Source organism: Rhinolophus hipposideros (genome assembly GCF_964194185.1).
Source record: "Rhinolophus hipposideros genome assembly, chromosome: 12".
Lineage (NCBI taxonomy): Eukaryota > Metazoa > Chordata > Mammalia > Chiroptera > Rhinolophidae > Rhinolophus > Rhinolophus hipposideros.
The window spans coordinates 25,342,036-25,358,269 of NC_138058.1; the positions used below are offsets into that span (position 1 = coordinate 25,342,036).

General features: G+C 34.8%; 1 protein-coding gene across 2 annotated transcripts in view; it reads left to right on the plus strand.

Annotated features, from left to right (window-relative positions):
* The window catches only part of EXOC6B (exocyst complex component 6B), a 583,153-nt gene that overhangs the window by 298,928 nt on the left and 267,991 nt on the right, over positions 1–16,234 (plus strand). For both annotated transcript variants that reach the window (XM_081069629.1, XM_081069630.1), the window contains exons 14-16: positions 425–530; positions 1,402–1,511; positions 7,910–8,021. In XM_081069629.1, coding sequence (XP_080925755.1) covers positions 425–530; positions 1,402–1,511; positions 7,910–8,021 — 328 coding nt within the window. The remainder of the gene's footprint in view (positions 1–424; positions 531–1,401; positions 1,512–7,909; positions 8,022–16,234) is intronic.

The following is a 16,234-nucleotide window of genomic DNA, read 5'->3' on the forward strand; positions in this document are numbered from 1 at the left end:
TCTGCCTATTTTGAAAGTTAAACTAGAAGATCTAGTATGAGGTTAAAGAACATAAATATATCTTATTTAAAAACAAACAGACAAATATAACCTCTGCCTTTTCCAAAGCACACATTCTTTTATAATTCACTTCTTACTTGCCTTAGGGCTTCAACATGTTGCCTTAAAATTTTCTGTATCATCAAATACTGTGAGATCATGTTTATAATTGTGTTCCATTTGTTTCGGAATGTAGCTTTGTTTCTGTCTTCTTTTAAAGCCATCCTTACCTGAAGCCAAATATCTATTTTGTAAAAGGAATAGACTAGGAACTGGAAAACAGTTATTTTGGGTTGTGATATATGTATAACCATTGGAGTTCAACTAAAAATTACTCTTGATCATTAATGATTCACCCTCTCTCCCTTCTTTATTTTCTTTATAGAAACATACTTGATTCTGACAACTATAGTCCTATACCAGTAACAAGTGAAGAGATGTATAAAAAGGTGGTAGGACAATTCCCCTTCCAAGATACAGAGCTGGAAAAGGTAAGGAATACTTTAACATAAACTTCTCTGGTTTGGCATCTTCTACAAGCTTTCATTTTATCAGTCTCATTCAAGGCATTCCCTTTAACTCAGTGGGTTAGAAATCTCGAACACCTTCAGGATGCTTTTCGGGCTTTGAAGAATGCAAGTTCCTGTTTTAGGAATCAGTAGATGGCTTTGGGGTCCTGTCACTGGTGAAGTATTTGGGGGATTGCTGGGAGTGTTCCAATTTGGTTTACTTGCTTTTATTATATATTTAGGACATTTTTCTCCCCAAAATATATAGTAAATATTTCCCTATGTGCTGTAATTCCATTGGTTTTGAAAAAATGCATTGATTCATGTATGTCATGTATGTACTACCACAGTAATACCCCAGAATAGTTCATCATCCCCAAAAGTTCCTTCATGCTCTCCCATTTAACCAATCCCTCCCCTTGGCCCCAACCTTTGGCAACCACCAATCTGGTTGCTGTCCATCTACCTTTGCCTTTTCTAGCATGCCACATAAATGCAATCATACAGTATGTAACTTTTTTGAGATTGACTTCTTTCACTCAGCATTGTAATGCTTTTGAGAATCATCCAGATTGTTGCATGTTATCAATAGTTCATTCCTTTTTCACTGCTAAATATGTACCACGGTTTATTCATCCCTTCATGTTTTGGAGAACATTTGAATTATTTATTTAAATTAGTGTCTAATTGTTTTTGGTATCAGGAAACTCACGGAAATACTTTCATAAATTGAGGTTATTAAGCTGACAGTTCACAATGTGGAAGAAAATTCTTTTTGCATTTTAGCTAATTTACAAGTATCTTCAGTGTATATTTCTTTGTGACTTGCTTTCATTAATTCTTGCATTTACAGCAACCATTTCCAAAAAAGTTTCCCTTCTCTGAATTTGTGCCAAAAGTTTACAACCAAATTAAAGAATTTATCTACGCCTGTCTGAAGTTTTCAGAAGATCTTCACCTCAGGTATCGTAAGAAACAGTGGCAATGCAGCAAATACTGAGATTGTGACTGTACTCATAAATATTCTGAAAAACGATTGATATTCCTTTCAGCTCTGAGTTTGAAAGTCAGTATTAGCTCTTCACAGCATGGCACTGCTATATTTATAGAGTCATGGTGAAATGGAAAGTTGGAGACTTTCGGATAATTTGTTTTTGTTTATATTACTTAGTTTATTCTCTATTCGCTTTATAGATTTGCAATCGAACACTTTCTATTAGTGAGAATTCACAGGAAAAGAGCAGTATAACATACTAGTTTTTACATTCCACTTGATGAAATTTTAAGGCCAGTAGGGGAGTAACAGGTAAAATCCTTTGGAAATATTCCCTTTAAATATTTTCTGGATTTGTTTAAGGTATCTGTGTCTCCTTTAATTTATGTTTAATTATTTAACTAACATAAATTGAGCATGTTTATATACGACACACATCTTACTTTTCAGGAATGCCAAAATAAAAAGACCCAGTTCTTTGCCCTTAGATATTGTCAGTATCTTCTCAGGCTAATAAACATGAAAATAGACAGTTAAAATATAGCAGGGTGGGTATTGTAATATGGCTAGTGTACTTTCAAAACTCCTAGAACCAACACTTCGTTCATCCTAAAGAATTTGAGGGAGAACAGTCATGATGATTGGCTTTCTAAAGGATCCTCCTCTCAGTGAATGATACTGCCATTCATCCTAATCAGAAACCCGAGAATCATTCTCAACTCCTATTTTCTATTAATAACTTTTTCTTAAAAACAAAGTTTCAGGCATTGGTCTAAATTCTTGTAAACTCTTCACAAATATGTTATTACATCTGTAAAACTCAAAGAAGTACTTATCTGTGGGGTACTACAATGCATAGTCCATTTTTACTGAGGAGGAAGTGGGGAAGAGAGTTAAGTAACTTTGTCACAGTCACAGAGGGAGTGTTTGAGCTGTATTCAAATCTGATCAGCACCAGCATGAATGAAACAGTCACTGCCATGTTGAGAATGGTTACTCTTTGGCAGTCCTTGTATGAGTATTTTACCTGCATTATCTCAGGTAGTTGTCATAATAATTTCTCTGAAAGAAGCACTAACAAATGAGGGCAGTGCTTATTTGTAAATGAGCTTCCCTAAATCTAATTGATGGCCAAATTATATGGATTCTTTGAAGTTCTCTCTTCCCAGTGTGACGGCTTTGATTCCTGTAGACATATTTGAATTGGACTATTTAAATAGTCCCCTAGTTTTTCTTCTAGCTCTAACTTTACTTTCCCAGCCATATATCATTTCTTTCTCCTCCTTTTGTTCTGTGTCCCCTACAATAATTTTCCTAAAAGCAAATCTTATCATTTAACTTTATTCTTCTCCCCTTTTCAGGGATTCCTCATGACTCACAGGATACAGTTTCCCCTAGATTGCCATATTTATCCATCTGCCCCTTCTCCCACCCCTTGACCTATTCCCTCACATACCCGTTCTAGATTTATATCCCAGGGTGTTATCCCTGTCACCCCACGCTTCAGTCAGACCAACCTACTTGCTGTTTTCTGATCATGACATGCTCTTTTATACCTCTGACTTTGCTCATGGCTTTCTCTCTATTTCAAATCACTTTTTGCTATTAGTGCTCTTGACTAGCTTCTAACCATCCATCAAGATACTGTTTAAACGTCACGTGCTGAATGAAGCCTTTTTGACTACTTCCATTCCTTTTGGAATTGATCTAATGACTCCTATGAATACTATTATCACAGCTTATCTTAAATCGTATTGCTTTACTTGCATCTCTGTTTCTGTGTGCCAGATTGTAGGCTCCTTTGTTTATTGGCTTATTCACCATACATTATATGAGTAATCGATTGTTTGTCAGATAATGCTTGGTAGCAAGGACATTAAGATACTAAAAATCTGGTCCCTGTCTTCAAGGAGTACCTAATCTCATTGAGGAGCTGAACAATTGGTGCAAAGTGATGGAGATATATAGGAACATCTCAGGAACCAACTCTGAGACAAATGGAGGATGGTAGAAAAGGTTTCTTGAAGGGTAGAAACATTTTATGTTTTGCTCAATACCATATATTCTGCACTTAGTTCAGTAAATTTAAAAAAAAAAAGAAAAGAAAATAATGAATGAGTGAATGGAATGTATGGTAAGCCAGGCAACTGAAAATAAACACAATTGGAAAATAGTTTGAGTAACTTGTTTGGTAGCTATTCTTACTAAATAAAAGGTGAAATATGGGTTTTTACAATTAATTCGTTTTTTCTCTCTAAAAATGAGATTGATCTTATAGAAATATTCTCCTGGAGTGAGATTATCTTTGGATGTTATAAACTAAAACTTTTTTTAGTTTATACTTCCCAGGACAATCCCCCTTCTCCCTCAAATGACCTAATATCAGAGAATGGTCTCTGGGTACTGTTAGGTATGTTACTGTATATAAATTATTACAAGTACATTGCAGAATGACTTTTTCTATCATCTTTTGGAGGAAAGATAATAAGGTAAAGGGATAATGTGAGTAAATTGTTCAGAAGTCTTTTTCTTTCTTGAATATATTACTTCTTTGCCTGAAAACTCCCTTTGATATCTTTAACATTGACAATTTAAAATATGTATTCAATTTGGGGGGCTTTTCTGCCATTTTCTCTTTGGTTTCCTTTTACCTTATTTCCTGAACTACATTTACCTTACAACCTGGAGTGACAGAGACCACTTTGACAATTACAGCTGTCATGGTGGGGAAGTAACAATATGGGATGTGAGACCTAATGTGTATAAGAAAATTAGTTCTCGTAAACGTAAGGCTTTCAAAACAAGGAAAACAGCTGTATTGAAATTTTTGTGACCCTTTAAGGATAATTAATCTTTTAAATAAAGCTTTCATTATTTTCCTGCAAGGATTTTCTCTTTTATGTTACATAAAAAATTCTGAAATTCTGTTTTATTTATTTATTGTCTATTTGTGTGATTTCTATGGGGATAACAATGTGCATCCTTAACTTATTTAACTTGAATAATATGTCACTTTACATATAATTTAAGAATCTTACAACAGTATATTGTAATGTCTCTTCTCCCTTTTTTGATATTGTTGGCATGTGCTTCACGTATACACCTGTTTTTCAACCCTAAAACATATTATTGTTTGTGCTTTGAACATTTAATAGTATTTTAAAATTCAAAGAAAAATGTAGTTCTTTATATTTACCCAGATATTTGCCATTTTCAGGCTTTCTTGTTCTTTTCTGTCAATCTAAGTTACCCTTTGATGTTACTTTCCTGCAGTGTGAAGAATTTCTCGTAGCATTTCTTTTAATGTATGAGTATATCTGCTTGTGTAAGATTTTCCTTAGCTTTTGTTTGTCTAAAAATATTTTTTTCACCTTTGTTTTCAAAACTATATTTTTCAAGATGTAGAATTCTAGGTTGACAGTCTTCCTTTTTCCCATACTTTAAAGTTTTAAAGATGTCATTCCATTATCTGCTTCCATTGATTCTGAAGAAAATAAGTTATCATTCTGATTGTTGTTTCTCTGAATGTATGGTCTTTTGTCTCTGGTTGCCTTTAAGATTTTCTCTTTATCTTTGCAATTTCCAGTTTGACTGTGATGTTCCTATGTGTTTTTTTATTTGCATGACTTCTGCTTGGTGTGTGCTGAACTTATTTGATCTGTAGGCTGAAATCATTTATCAGATTTGAAGATGATTTTGCTGGTATGTCTCCTTTCTCAGTTTTCCTTCTTCTTCTGTGACTCCTAGCTGTTTGGTAGATCATTCAGATTACATCATTACTTGAATGAACTGAAGATGAGTCTCAGTTTTAATTAGTTTTAAATTACTTCTGATTTCAAATGCTACTGCAGAAGTCTTTTTGTTTGCAAGACCAACTCTGAAATTCCAAAACTTCTGACTAGGAGCTTATCTATACTTCTAACAAGATTTGAGCTGAGCTGGGTTTCAGCTTTAGTTAGTTTTGTTCTTCTTCGGATTGAATTTCAGTAGAGCCCTGGAACCTAAACCTCTTTCAAAATTTGCAAGATTTCTTTGATTTCTAGCACTGCCCCCACTATTTCTTATTGAGCAGAATTTTTATCAGGGGCATTGTTGGGTCACTGTATTTATTTTTGTTTGTGAACTCTTCCAAGATCCAATTTGTAATATCAGCCCACACTGTTAAAGGTTTGGCTGATTTCTCCTCATCCCACTAAAGCCTCTCAGCCTATGATTCTTTTATTCTCTCATCCATGTGTATCCAGATCAGGCAGTTGTCCTCAGATATGAAAGTGCCTGGTACTCTTTGCTCACCTCTCAAGGGCTTGTTCCAGTGTGCAGTGTAGTTCAATTACACATTACACTTCAATGATGTTTAAGGAAAATACAACTTTTAGCTGAGACCTAGCTTTCTTATTGTTATGAAGGTAATATTAGGTTGGTGCAAAAGTAATTGAGGTTTTTGCAATTGTTTTTAACCTTTTAAACCACAATTATTTTTGCCTCAACCTAATAGCAGTCTTTTTTGATCTTTTGCATAGTATCTAAAAGTGGAACTTCTGCTAGGTCTTCTTAAAGCATAATAGAGCTATGTAATAAGCACAGGATGCCATGACAGTGAATAACATGAGGGTTACCAGATTATTTTGGACACCTGTGCTAATCATTATTATAGCAACCTCTACGTATTCATAGCTCATATTATAACTGATACGATGTAATTATGAGTTTAATACATGGAGGCAGGAACCAAGACTATTTTGTACAACATTGTGATCTCATTATTCTACTAACAAATATTTATGGAATGAAGTATTTCAATTCAATAATAATTTTGGAAAGGGTGACAGTGGGCCAGAAGATATCCATCAATTAAATATATCCTTATGTGGACCTTGTAAAAATATTTTTGTGTATTTTTTCCTCCTAGCTGATTGTGGCTTTACATTTTGTAGTCTTATTTATTTCTAATATTTTCTATTTTCCACAAAGCATGATAATGTAGCTTGCTTATATGTTTAGAATTTTAAGATTTTTAATTTGATTGTACTAAGCCTCTGATTTTCTTCTGTAGAAAAAGAAGTCAGTGAGATAAAATTTATGACCGTTGTCCACAAGCAATAAATTATTGACAAAGAACTGCTCACACAATCTTTAAGTTTTTTCTGGATATGTATAAACAAATATCATTACAATAATAACCTTATAATTGAAGGAATCTTTGTCTCATGAGGATATTTTTTACAGAAAGCCATCTTGGGTGATGTTTTCGGGTGCTCACGAAGGTCTCAAATTTAGTCTTTTGGTTGCAAGATTGTTTTCTTTTTAAAAACTTTGCATATAAAAATAGTTTTGGGATAAAAATAGCTTTGGAAAAATAGCTTTATGTTTAGTTTCCTTTGATAAAAAGAAAATGTCTTTATTGATCACTTTGGGGTAGTAAGTGGGATTGTAAAACATGCATTCAGAATTAAACTACTGGCTTGAAACATTTATCTTGGAATGAGAGCTAAATAGCATTATATGAAAGATAATAATATAGGACCAGAGATACCCTTTTTTTGGGATCTTTATCAACTAATTGTGTAGGAAGTCTACAGAGAGACCAGGTTGGGAAATTTTAAATATTAATCTATTAAGGAATGTGGAAGTATGGGAGAAGCAGTGGTTTTAATGAGGAATCATGCAGGGGAACTCTTTATCTACCATGAGACAGGACAACATAGTGTTTAAATACTGTGGGTTTTAGAGCTAGACTGCTTGTGTGAAAATCTTTTTTTTTTTTTTTTTTTGCTGTATTCTACTCACTGTGTGACCTTGAGCAAATTACTTAATTTCTCTGTGCCTTCATTTCCTCATCTATTGAGATAATAATAAAACTACTTCATATGGTTATTGTGAAGGTTCAATGAATTTTAATTCATTAAAGTACTTAGAATAATTTCTGGTAAACAATAAATGTTATTTGCTGCTGCCGTTGTTGTTGTTGTTGTTGTTATTACTACTACTACTACTACTACTACTACTACTACTACTACTACTATTACTACCCTTTTCCCCCCAAAATAAGACCTACCTGGACAATCAGCTCTAATGCGTCTTTTGGAGCAAAATTAATATAAGACCCAGTATTATATGATATATGATATGATATGATGTTATGTAAGACCCAGTCTTATATTATGGTAACATAAGACTGGGTCTTATATTAATTTTTGGTCTAAAAGATGCACTAGAGCTGATTGTCCAGTTAGGTCTTACTTTTGGGGAAACACGGTGGTACTACTACTACTATTACTACTGCTATTTCCAGTACCACTGGCATCTTGTTTGTTGGCAAAATAATTCTGCTATCTGGTAAGACTGACTCTTGACATTTCTCTTTCAGTTCAACTGAAGTTGATGACATGATTCGTAAATCGACAAACTTGGTGCTAACCAGGACTCTGAGCAACTCTCTGCAGAATGTCATTAAAAGGAAGAACATTGGCCTTACTGAGGTAAAGCTGCTCTCGATGGAGGCAGCTCTGGGGGTTGCTTGTGAATTAATTACAACTTTCTGTATGGTTCATCATGTTCTTCCTTCATGTTCTTTCTAATGGTGAAAGTGAAAAATAAATGCCTTGTGATTTTCTTTGGCCACCTTGGAGAAATCCATTATTATTTTTTGAAAGTCACTTTTCCCCCCCTCTCCCATTGTTTTCACTAGCTTAACCGGTTTTCCTTTCTGAAGATATTGGGTTAAATTTGTATTATTTTCCATTGATTATATTTAAAAAATGGTTGGTTGGAGAATGTATTCAACATCAGGTTCCTATCCAAATGAGTGGCAGTTCAAATACAGCGTGCAATATGAGATCATATTTTGCCGGCAAAACTCACTGATGCCACGGATATTGGCCCTCAGAGTCCTTGGTTAATGTTAGATTTAGATTTTTGTTTTTGAGATACCTCATGTGTAGGAATGGAAAATTACTCTTTATCAGCATGTCAGTCTGGGGTTTTGGGATTGAGGAAACGTGAGAGAAAGGCAGTTGTCACATTTCTGTGGCAGCTTATGCTGTCTCACAAAGGGAGGAGGGATCTTGTACATATTAAGAACAGTATCTTGGCAAAATGAAGATTTTGAGAACAGTATCTTGGCAAAATGAAGATTTGGCGCATTGGCATGGAGTCCTAACATTTCAAAAGATGTGAAGTTTCCTTTCTCTTGGAACCCAGGATTTCATGGGAGCCCCAACCTGCCATTTTATGGAAATTACAGTGCCAAAAGTGAGAGCTTGGAGGAGTTTTTTTTCACAGGAAAAGTGAAAGGCTGTTGGCCATCTGTTTTACCTGTGGAGGCAGAGTTGTTTGAAAGGCAGTTGCTCTAGGAAAAATTGACGTTTTCAGATATACACTGTCAAGTATTATAGTGAAAGTCAGGAAATGGTTAACGATAGTGACCCAGAGGTACAGACAGCTGGAGGCCAGGTGAACATTTACTTCTGATTCTGGAAAGATTGCTTTTTCCTCTGTGTTAATATTTAAAAATATTATAGCATGGACATTGGCAGTGACTGAATTCTACTTAAAACAATTTTTTTGTTTTTTACAATTGAATGTCACATTTGACATTATTTAGCACAGTTTCTTTCTTTTTTTTTTTTTTTGAAAGTAAACAATTTTATTTGCCTGCCATTAATTAACATCTGTCTTAGCTCATTTGGTCTGCTGTGACAAAATATCTTCAACGGTGCCCCTTGCAAACCAGAGAACTTTATATTTTTGTGATTCTGGAGGCTAAGAAGCCCAAGATAAAACTGCTAACATTGTCACATTCTGGTGAAAGCTCTCTTCTTGGTACTTAGCTTGTACCTTCTTGCTGTGTCTTCACAGAGTGGAAGGGACTGGAGTGTTTCTCTGGAGCTTCTTTTATAAGGCACTAATCTACATCATGAGGGTTCCATCCTCATTATTGAAGCACCTTCCAAAGGCCCTACCTCCTAATAACATTATCTTTAGGGGTTAGGATTTCCGTATATGAATTTGGGGGGCATGGCACAAACATTCGGATCATAACAATGTCCTAAGGTATTTTTTCTATCAATTGCTTAAAAATTAAAGGATCCACATCTGTTGTTTATTTGATAACGAGGGAAACAAAACATAAAGAAATAATTTCACTTGGAGTCTGTGTTAGCATCATCTTGACAGTCCCAGTTATACTGCTGATTATCCAGAACACCTCACTTCATTCTGGAAATGAGTTCCAAGTGGGATATTAATGTGACTTATTTTAAAATCTTGAACATCCTTCAGAGTTCTGGTAACAGTGTAAATCAACTTTAAAATATATTCAACTTGGTAACATTGTCAAGGACTTTATCTCTTTCAAACTATTTTATATACAAAGATATGTTAGAATAACTACTTTTATTAAAAGGAAAATATATCAAAGATAAGTAAGTTTAAAGGATAAAATAAGGATTTTAAGGCTATTCTTTCTGCTAATATTCTTTTTTTTTCCTACTTGTAATTTTATTTATTTATTTATTTATTTATTTATTTATTTATTAGTTTCAGGTGTACAAGACAAGGTAATACTTAGACGTTCATCATTTATATCCCTCACACTGTGAACCCCCCTCCCCCCAACCACTATCCCTCCGACCTCACACTGAACCATCACATTATATATAAAATTATAGTTGGCATTCATTAATGTTTAGCTTCTGGTGTACAATGCCATGATCAGGTATCCACAGTATCCCTGAGGTGGTCTCCCAAATAGGACGCATGTCCATCGGATACCCAACAAAATCTTTACAACATTATTGAATACCTTCCCCAAATTAATTTTCAAAAAAAACCCTGAGGCCATCTTGTGGTTACCAGCTGCTTCCAAATCCCTTCACCTTTCCCCTTATCCCCAACCCCCCCCCCCCACACCCATCTAACAACTCTCGGTTTTTTCTTTGTGTCCCCAAAACTGTTTCTGATTAGTTCATTCACATAGTCTTTTCTTTAGATTCCATATATAAGTGAGATCATATGGTACTTGTCTTTCTCTTTCTGACTTATTTCACTTAACATAATGTTCTCTAGATCCATCCATGTTGCTGCAAATGATAAGATTTCTTTCTTCTTTATGGCTGCGTAATACTCCATTGTGTAAATGTACCAGTTTCTTAATCCAGTCATCTACCGATGGGCATTTTGGTTGTTTCCATATCTTGGCTATTGTTAGCACAGTTTCTTCATTTTGCAGATCTTCCTTTTTATTGTCATATGTAGAAATATTAAGTGTTGCTTTTGTGTGTCTGAGAATAGGTTAACTTCATAATCAGGGAGGCTACAAAAAAGGAAAGTTGGAGTGAATATTAGGAAGTCTTGCTTTTATTAGATTGTACTGTTCTACTTTTTTGAATCGCAAGTAGGACAGGAAGTTTGTTATTTATTTTGTAAACTATCTCTGCATTGTAACTCTTGATATAAGACTTCTATGCCATTGAATTTAGCAGTCAGTCTCTTAAAAAGCTATTTTAAATAAGTAGCATGGCAAGAACATGGTATGATAGAAAAACAGCTTTGGCCTCAGAAGACTCTTGAGTTTAGCTGTAGTTGTACCATTGATTTACTGTGACATCTTATGAGAAAGACCTGACTTCTTATTTATTTGGTTGATCCTGATTCCACTGTCCTTTTCAAGGGCACTGTACAGATCAGGTAATGATAGGAAGGAGCAGTAGGAGCTTATCAAAGTGTGTCATCATTCTTTGCAGTGTTTAAATGATTGCTAAACGTTATTCCTTAGTCTCTGGATCTCTTTAGGCAAATATATTTTCATTATCAATATCTTTGCATATGAAATAGAGCTAGCAAAATTATAGAAATGAGACCTAAGTCCGGGTTGTTTTTTTTCCCCCAAACTTATTCACTTTCACTATATGTTATTGCCTTCCATATTGATTTAATTATTTCACCATGCCTAAGATAGAGATTTTTTACAGGAGGTCCATAGTAGCATGGAAATTATTATTAGAGTTGGTTTTGTGACAGGGAACAGACATCCACTAAAACAATAGAAGTATTATAAGTACACAAAACTCAAGAATCCTATTTCAGGTTCTCAGACAATTCTTTTAAGACTTAAAAGTTCCAATAAGCTAATGTCTGTCTGTCTGTCTTTCCCTTTTTCAGGCTCTATGGTATCTCATCTGTCCTTTTTCTGTCTACATATTCTATCCTTTTATCTTTTTCTGTCTGTACACACTGTATTTCTTGCTTTTCTCATGGTTTCTTTGCTTCCTCATGTTGAACCAACTCAAAATTACCTTTCAGTTCTAGCACTTACTGTAACATGAATGCCTTGCTCTCTCAGAGCAAGTGCAATTATCCTTAGTGCAATTAGCAGGTACAGCTGTTGTCCTAGGGCTGCTTCTTCCGGGTCTGTGGGAAGAAGGGCAGTTGAGCAGTGGTTAAGAGTATGTATTCTAAAACAGAGTGCCTGGGTTCCAGTTCTGGCTTTCCTCTTAACAAATGTGTTCTGGAGCAAATTACTTGGCTTAATGTATAAAATATGGACAATAATAGCATGTATTTCACAGGACTGTTGTTAGAATTAAATTAATATATAAAGTGCTTAAAACTGTGCCTGATATGTAGTAAATACTCAACGCATATTGCCTGTTCTTAAGAAAGAATTCTGGGCAAGTAATGATTGTCAGGTCTAGTACAGAGATGTAGTTTTTCAGCTAAGAGAAGTCAGCGATTGGAACAAGATACCCTGTCATGATAAATATTTATTCAGCATCTATTATGTGACAGGCACTGATCCCTAAGGATAAATCACTGGGCAACAATAAGGACAACAAGAAAAGAGATCTTGCAGACATTCTATTGGCAAAAAAACCCAGAAAATCGATCAATCAATTAATCATCTAGTATGATAAAAGATGGTGAATACTAGGGAGGAAGAGAAAGAAGCTGATTTAAGGAAATCAGGAGTCTGTGGGGATTTGAAATTGATCTTATTAAAAAGAGCAATATCTTGATGGTCAATTCAAAAGGATTGAATTGACTTGGTATTGAAAATAAACTGTAGGGTGTAAACTAGACCAGTTAGGAGGGCTATGACAATAATCCAGTGAGATTTGATGGAAGGTTTTGTTGTAGTCATGGAGATGAAGACAAGTTATCAGATTTGGAAAGTGGAGACAGCTTGCTTTCCTGATGACTGGTTGTAAAGGAAGTGAGAAGTGAGGAGTTGAAGATAACTCCCAAATATTTTTTAATTTGAGCAACTAGAAGCCTGCGTATACCATGAACTAGGGTGACAAAAACTTCAGGTAGAGCTAAATTTGGGGTGGGGGAAGATTAGGAATTTGGTTTTGGGCAGATTAAATTTGTACTGTTTATTAGACTACAGTTTGAGATATTGAGGAAACAGCTGTATATATGAGTTTGGAGTTTAAGAAGGAGGTTTGGACTGGAGATAAAAATTTGGGAGCATAAATATAATATTTATAGCCACATGACTGGATAATATTACTGAGGGAGTTTGTAAAGATGGATAAGAGAAGAGGATGAAGGGCTGAACCTTTGGGCACTCCAATATTAAGAAGTCAGGAGAAGAGAGGAACCCCCAAAAGAGATTGGGAAGGAGCCAGTAGGAAAGTAGGAAAAAAACCAAACCAAAACAAAAACAGAAACAGGAGAATATGGTGTCCTGGAAGCCAAGTGAAGAAAGTATAGCAAGAAGGAGTGCGGGGGTCAACTAGGACAAATACTACTGATAGATCAGGTAGGATGAAGGTTAAGAATTACCATTGGACTTGGCAACTTGGAATAAGTAAACTTCGATAAAAGCATTTTTAATAGAATTATGGTAAGGAAACTCCGATGGAGTTTGTAAAAGAGAATGGGTCCTGTATAGAAAAATTTCAAATCATTTATGTAGATATTACCCCCTCAAGGAGGTGGTGCTTGGCTTTCCACCCCTTGTGTGTAGGCTGTGCCTAGTTACTTGCTTCCTAAAAGTAGAGTATGGAAGGAGGGGGAGAGTTACTTTACAATGAAAAAACATGATAAACACTACCTCCTCAGCCAGGTGATCAAGGTTAACATTGTCAGTGATAAGTTGTGTTGATAGTGTGATGCAATGATGTGATGAGAAAGCACTTCACCTCTGTGGTCTTCCTTCCAAAACCCATGAACTCATTCTAACCATGAGAAAAACTTTAAACCCTAAACTGAAGGACATTCTACAAAATACCTGACCAGCACTCAAGACTGTCAGGGTCATCAAAAACAGGAAAGTCTGAGAAACTGTTACAGACCAGAGGAGCTAAGGTGACATGACAACTACTTATAATGTGGGTTCTTAGATGGGATCCTGAAAAAGGTAAAGAGCATTAGGGAAAAATGAGTGAAAGCTGAATCAAGTGTGTTGTTCAGTTAATTGCAATGTACCAATGTTGGTTCCTTAGTTGTGGCAAATGTACCACAGTAATGTAAGATGTAACAACAGGGGGAACTGGGTGTGGAGTATTTGGGAACTCTTTGCAACTATTTTGTGAATATAAAACTATCCTAAAATGAAGTATTTATTTAAATTAAAATATTTAAAGAATGGAAGAAAGGAATTGGAGACAGCAAGTATAAGACGACTCTTTCAGAGAATTGTGGTAAAGAGGTAAGCAAGGAATGAGGTGGTAGCCAGCAGGGGAAGTGGGTTAAGCAAATGCTATGTTTTATTTTTTAATAGGAGAAGTAACAGAATGCTGTTTCTGATGAGAATGATGCAACAGAAAGCAAAAAGTTGATGATGTTGAGAAATGGGGAATCCTCTAGAGTAATGTGCCTAAGTAGAATCTAGTGCACAATTAAAGGGATTGGCTTTAGGTAGTGTGAAGTCACCTCCGGTAACAGATGAAAATCAGTATAGGGATGCAGCTGGGTAAATGTGGGTAAATGTGTTGGGTAAATGTGTTGGTGGCAGGATCCAAATGCTTAGTTTTCCCAGTGAAAGAAAGGTCTTCAGCTGGATGTAGAGATCAAGAGCAAATGTTGGCATTGAAGGAGAGAGAAGGAACTTCTGGGTGTATGGAAAAGAGACTTGGTTTGTGCCTGATTTTGTGATGATTTTGCAGCATTGAGTGTCCACTTTGGCTAGTGGATGTGAATTAAAGTGAGACTGGCCAGCATAGTTGTATATTTTCTTAAACCACATTTAGTTGGAGCTATAATGACTAAGTCCATATCACTAATAGCTCTCAAGAATTTGGTATATATTATTCCTGATACTTTATTATTTATATTGCTATCTACATTTAATTATAATAGATTTATTATTTCTTTGGTATGACATTGATGTTATTATCTCAATTTTAAGATGATGAAAGATAATATCTTTGCCTAAGCCCACACAACCAGTAAGTAGTTTGGAAATAAGATTTGAGATAAGTTTTGAAATACATTTTCTTTTAAAAATCAGATTTGAAATAAGTTTTAAAATATTATTTCTTTTGTTCTGAGCCTTTGCTTTTTCACCACACTAATTTTTAAAACACCAATATCATGGAGAGAAAGGAAGTAAACTACTAGTTTATTAATCTTAGAGAATTATTTAAGTTTGAAAGAAAGTTTTAAGATGAATCAAAGGGCACCCTACTTATTTGTGAAAAATGTATTGATAGAAAGTTTTAAGATATAAATTGGATTAAAAGAACTTATTTATTACAAATGATAGACATATTATACCTTCACTTTATTTAAGTTACTATTCAAATGTCATTTCCTTAAGGAAGCGTTCCTTGACCATCTCGAAATAGCTCATTACTATGTCACTCCTTACTCTCACTCCTATTCCCAGTGCTTATTACCACCTGACATTATACTGTGTGTTTATATGTGTACATGTTTATGTTAATGTTCATGAGGTTAGGGACTTTGTTTTATGTATAATTTGTATAGCCGTATCCCAATTCCTTGGCATGTAGGACTTCTTAATTGATGAAAGAGAGAAGAAAAAAAAAGAAAGTAGGTAAGTAGGTTCTTTAAGGTAAAGTTAGAGAAGTTCAGAGTTCCTATTAGTGATATCATATTGAATATTTATATTTTTATGATTATAGCAGTGTCCCCGGAGACCTGAATAAATTACCAATGCTTTGCATTTACCCTTTGTTTTTAATATATTAGATTGATCACCATAGGGTTATATCCTGTGTTATTTATCTCCCACATACCATTTGTATCTATCAGCAGTTGTCGACAGCAATGATATTGCTAATACTATGTTAAAACATTTTATACTTAAGTTTTGTCAGATATAAGCTCTGTACTAGACCTTTGAATTTGTAACCTGTAGTTCCAAGTATTTTAGGTATTGGCCTTGGAGATAGTATAAAATCAATAGTTGACGCACCTTTTTGTATCCTTGCTGGGGCGAAATACAGATTAAAAATTCCTTGAAATCCTAGGGATACCTTATTTTTGTAAATAAGAACCACTGCTGCTATTTAGTTCTTTATCTTCTTGCAAATCTAGCAGTTGAGAAGCACATTGGTGGTGTGGGGAGGAATGTGACTTGTCATTTACTGGCTTTGGGTTAGTTCTTTGGAGATTCAGTGTTCTAAACTCTCAGCTTTGGGAAGCAGGATAATATCAATTCTAATGTAAGTAAATATGTGTACCCCAGAAATAGTTTATAGTTGGGAATGGAATCTTCTTC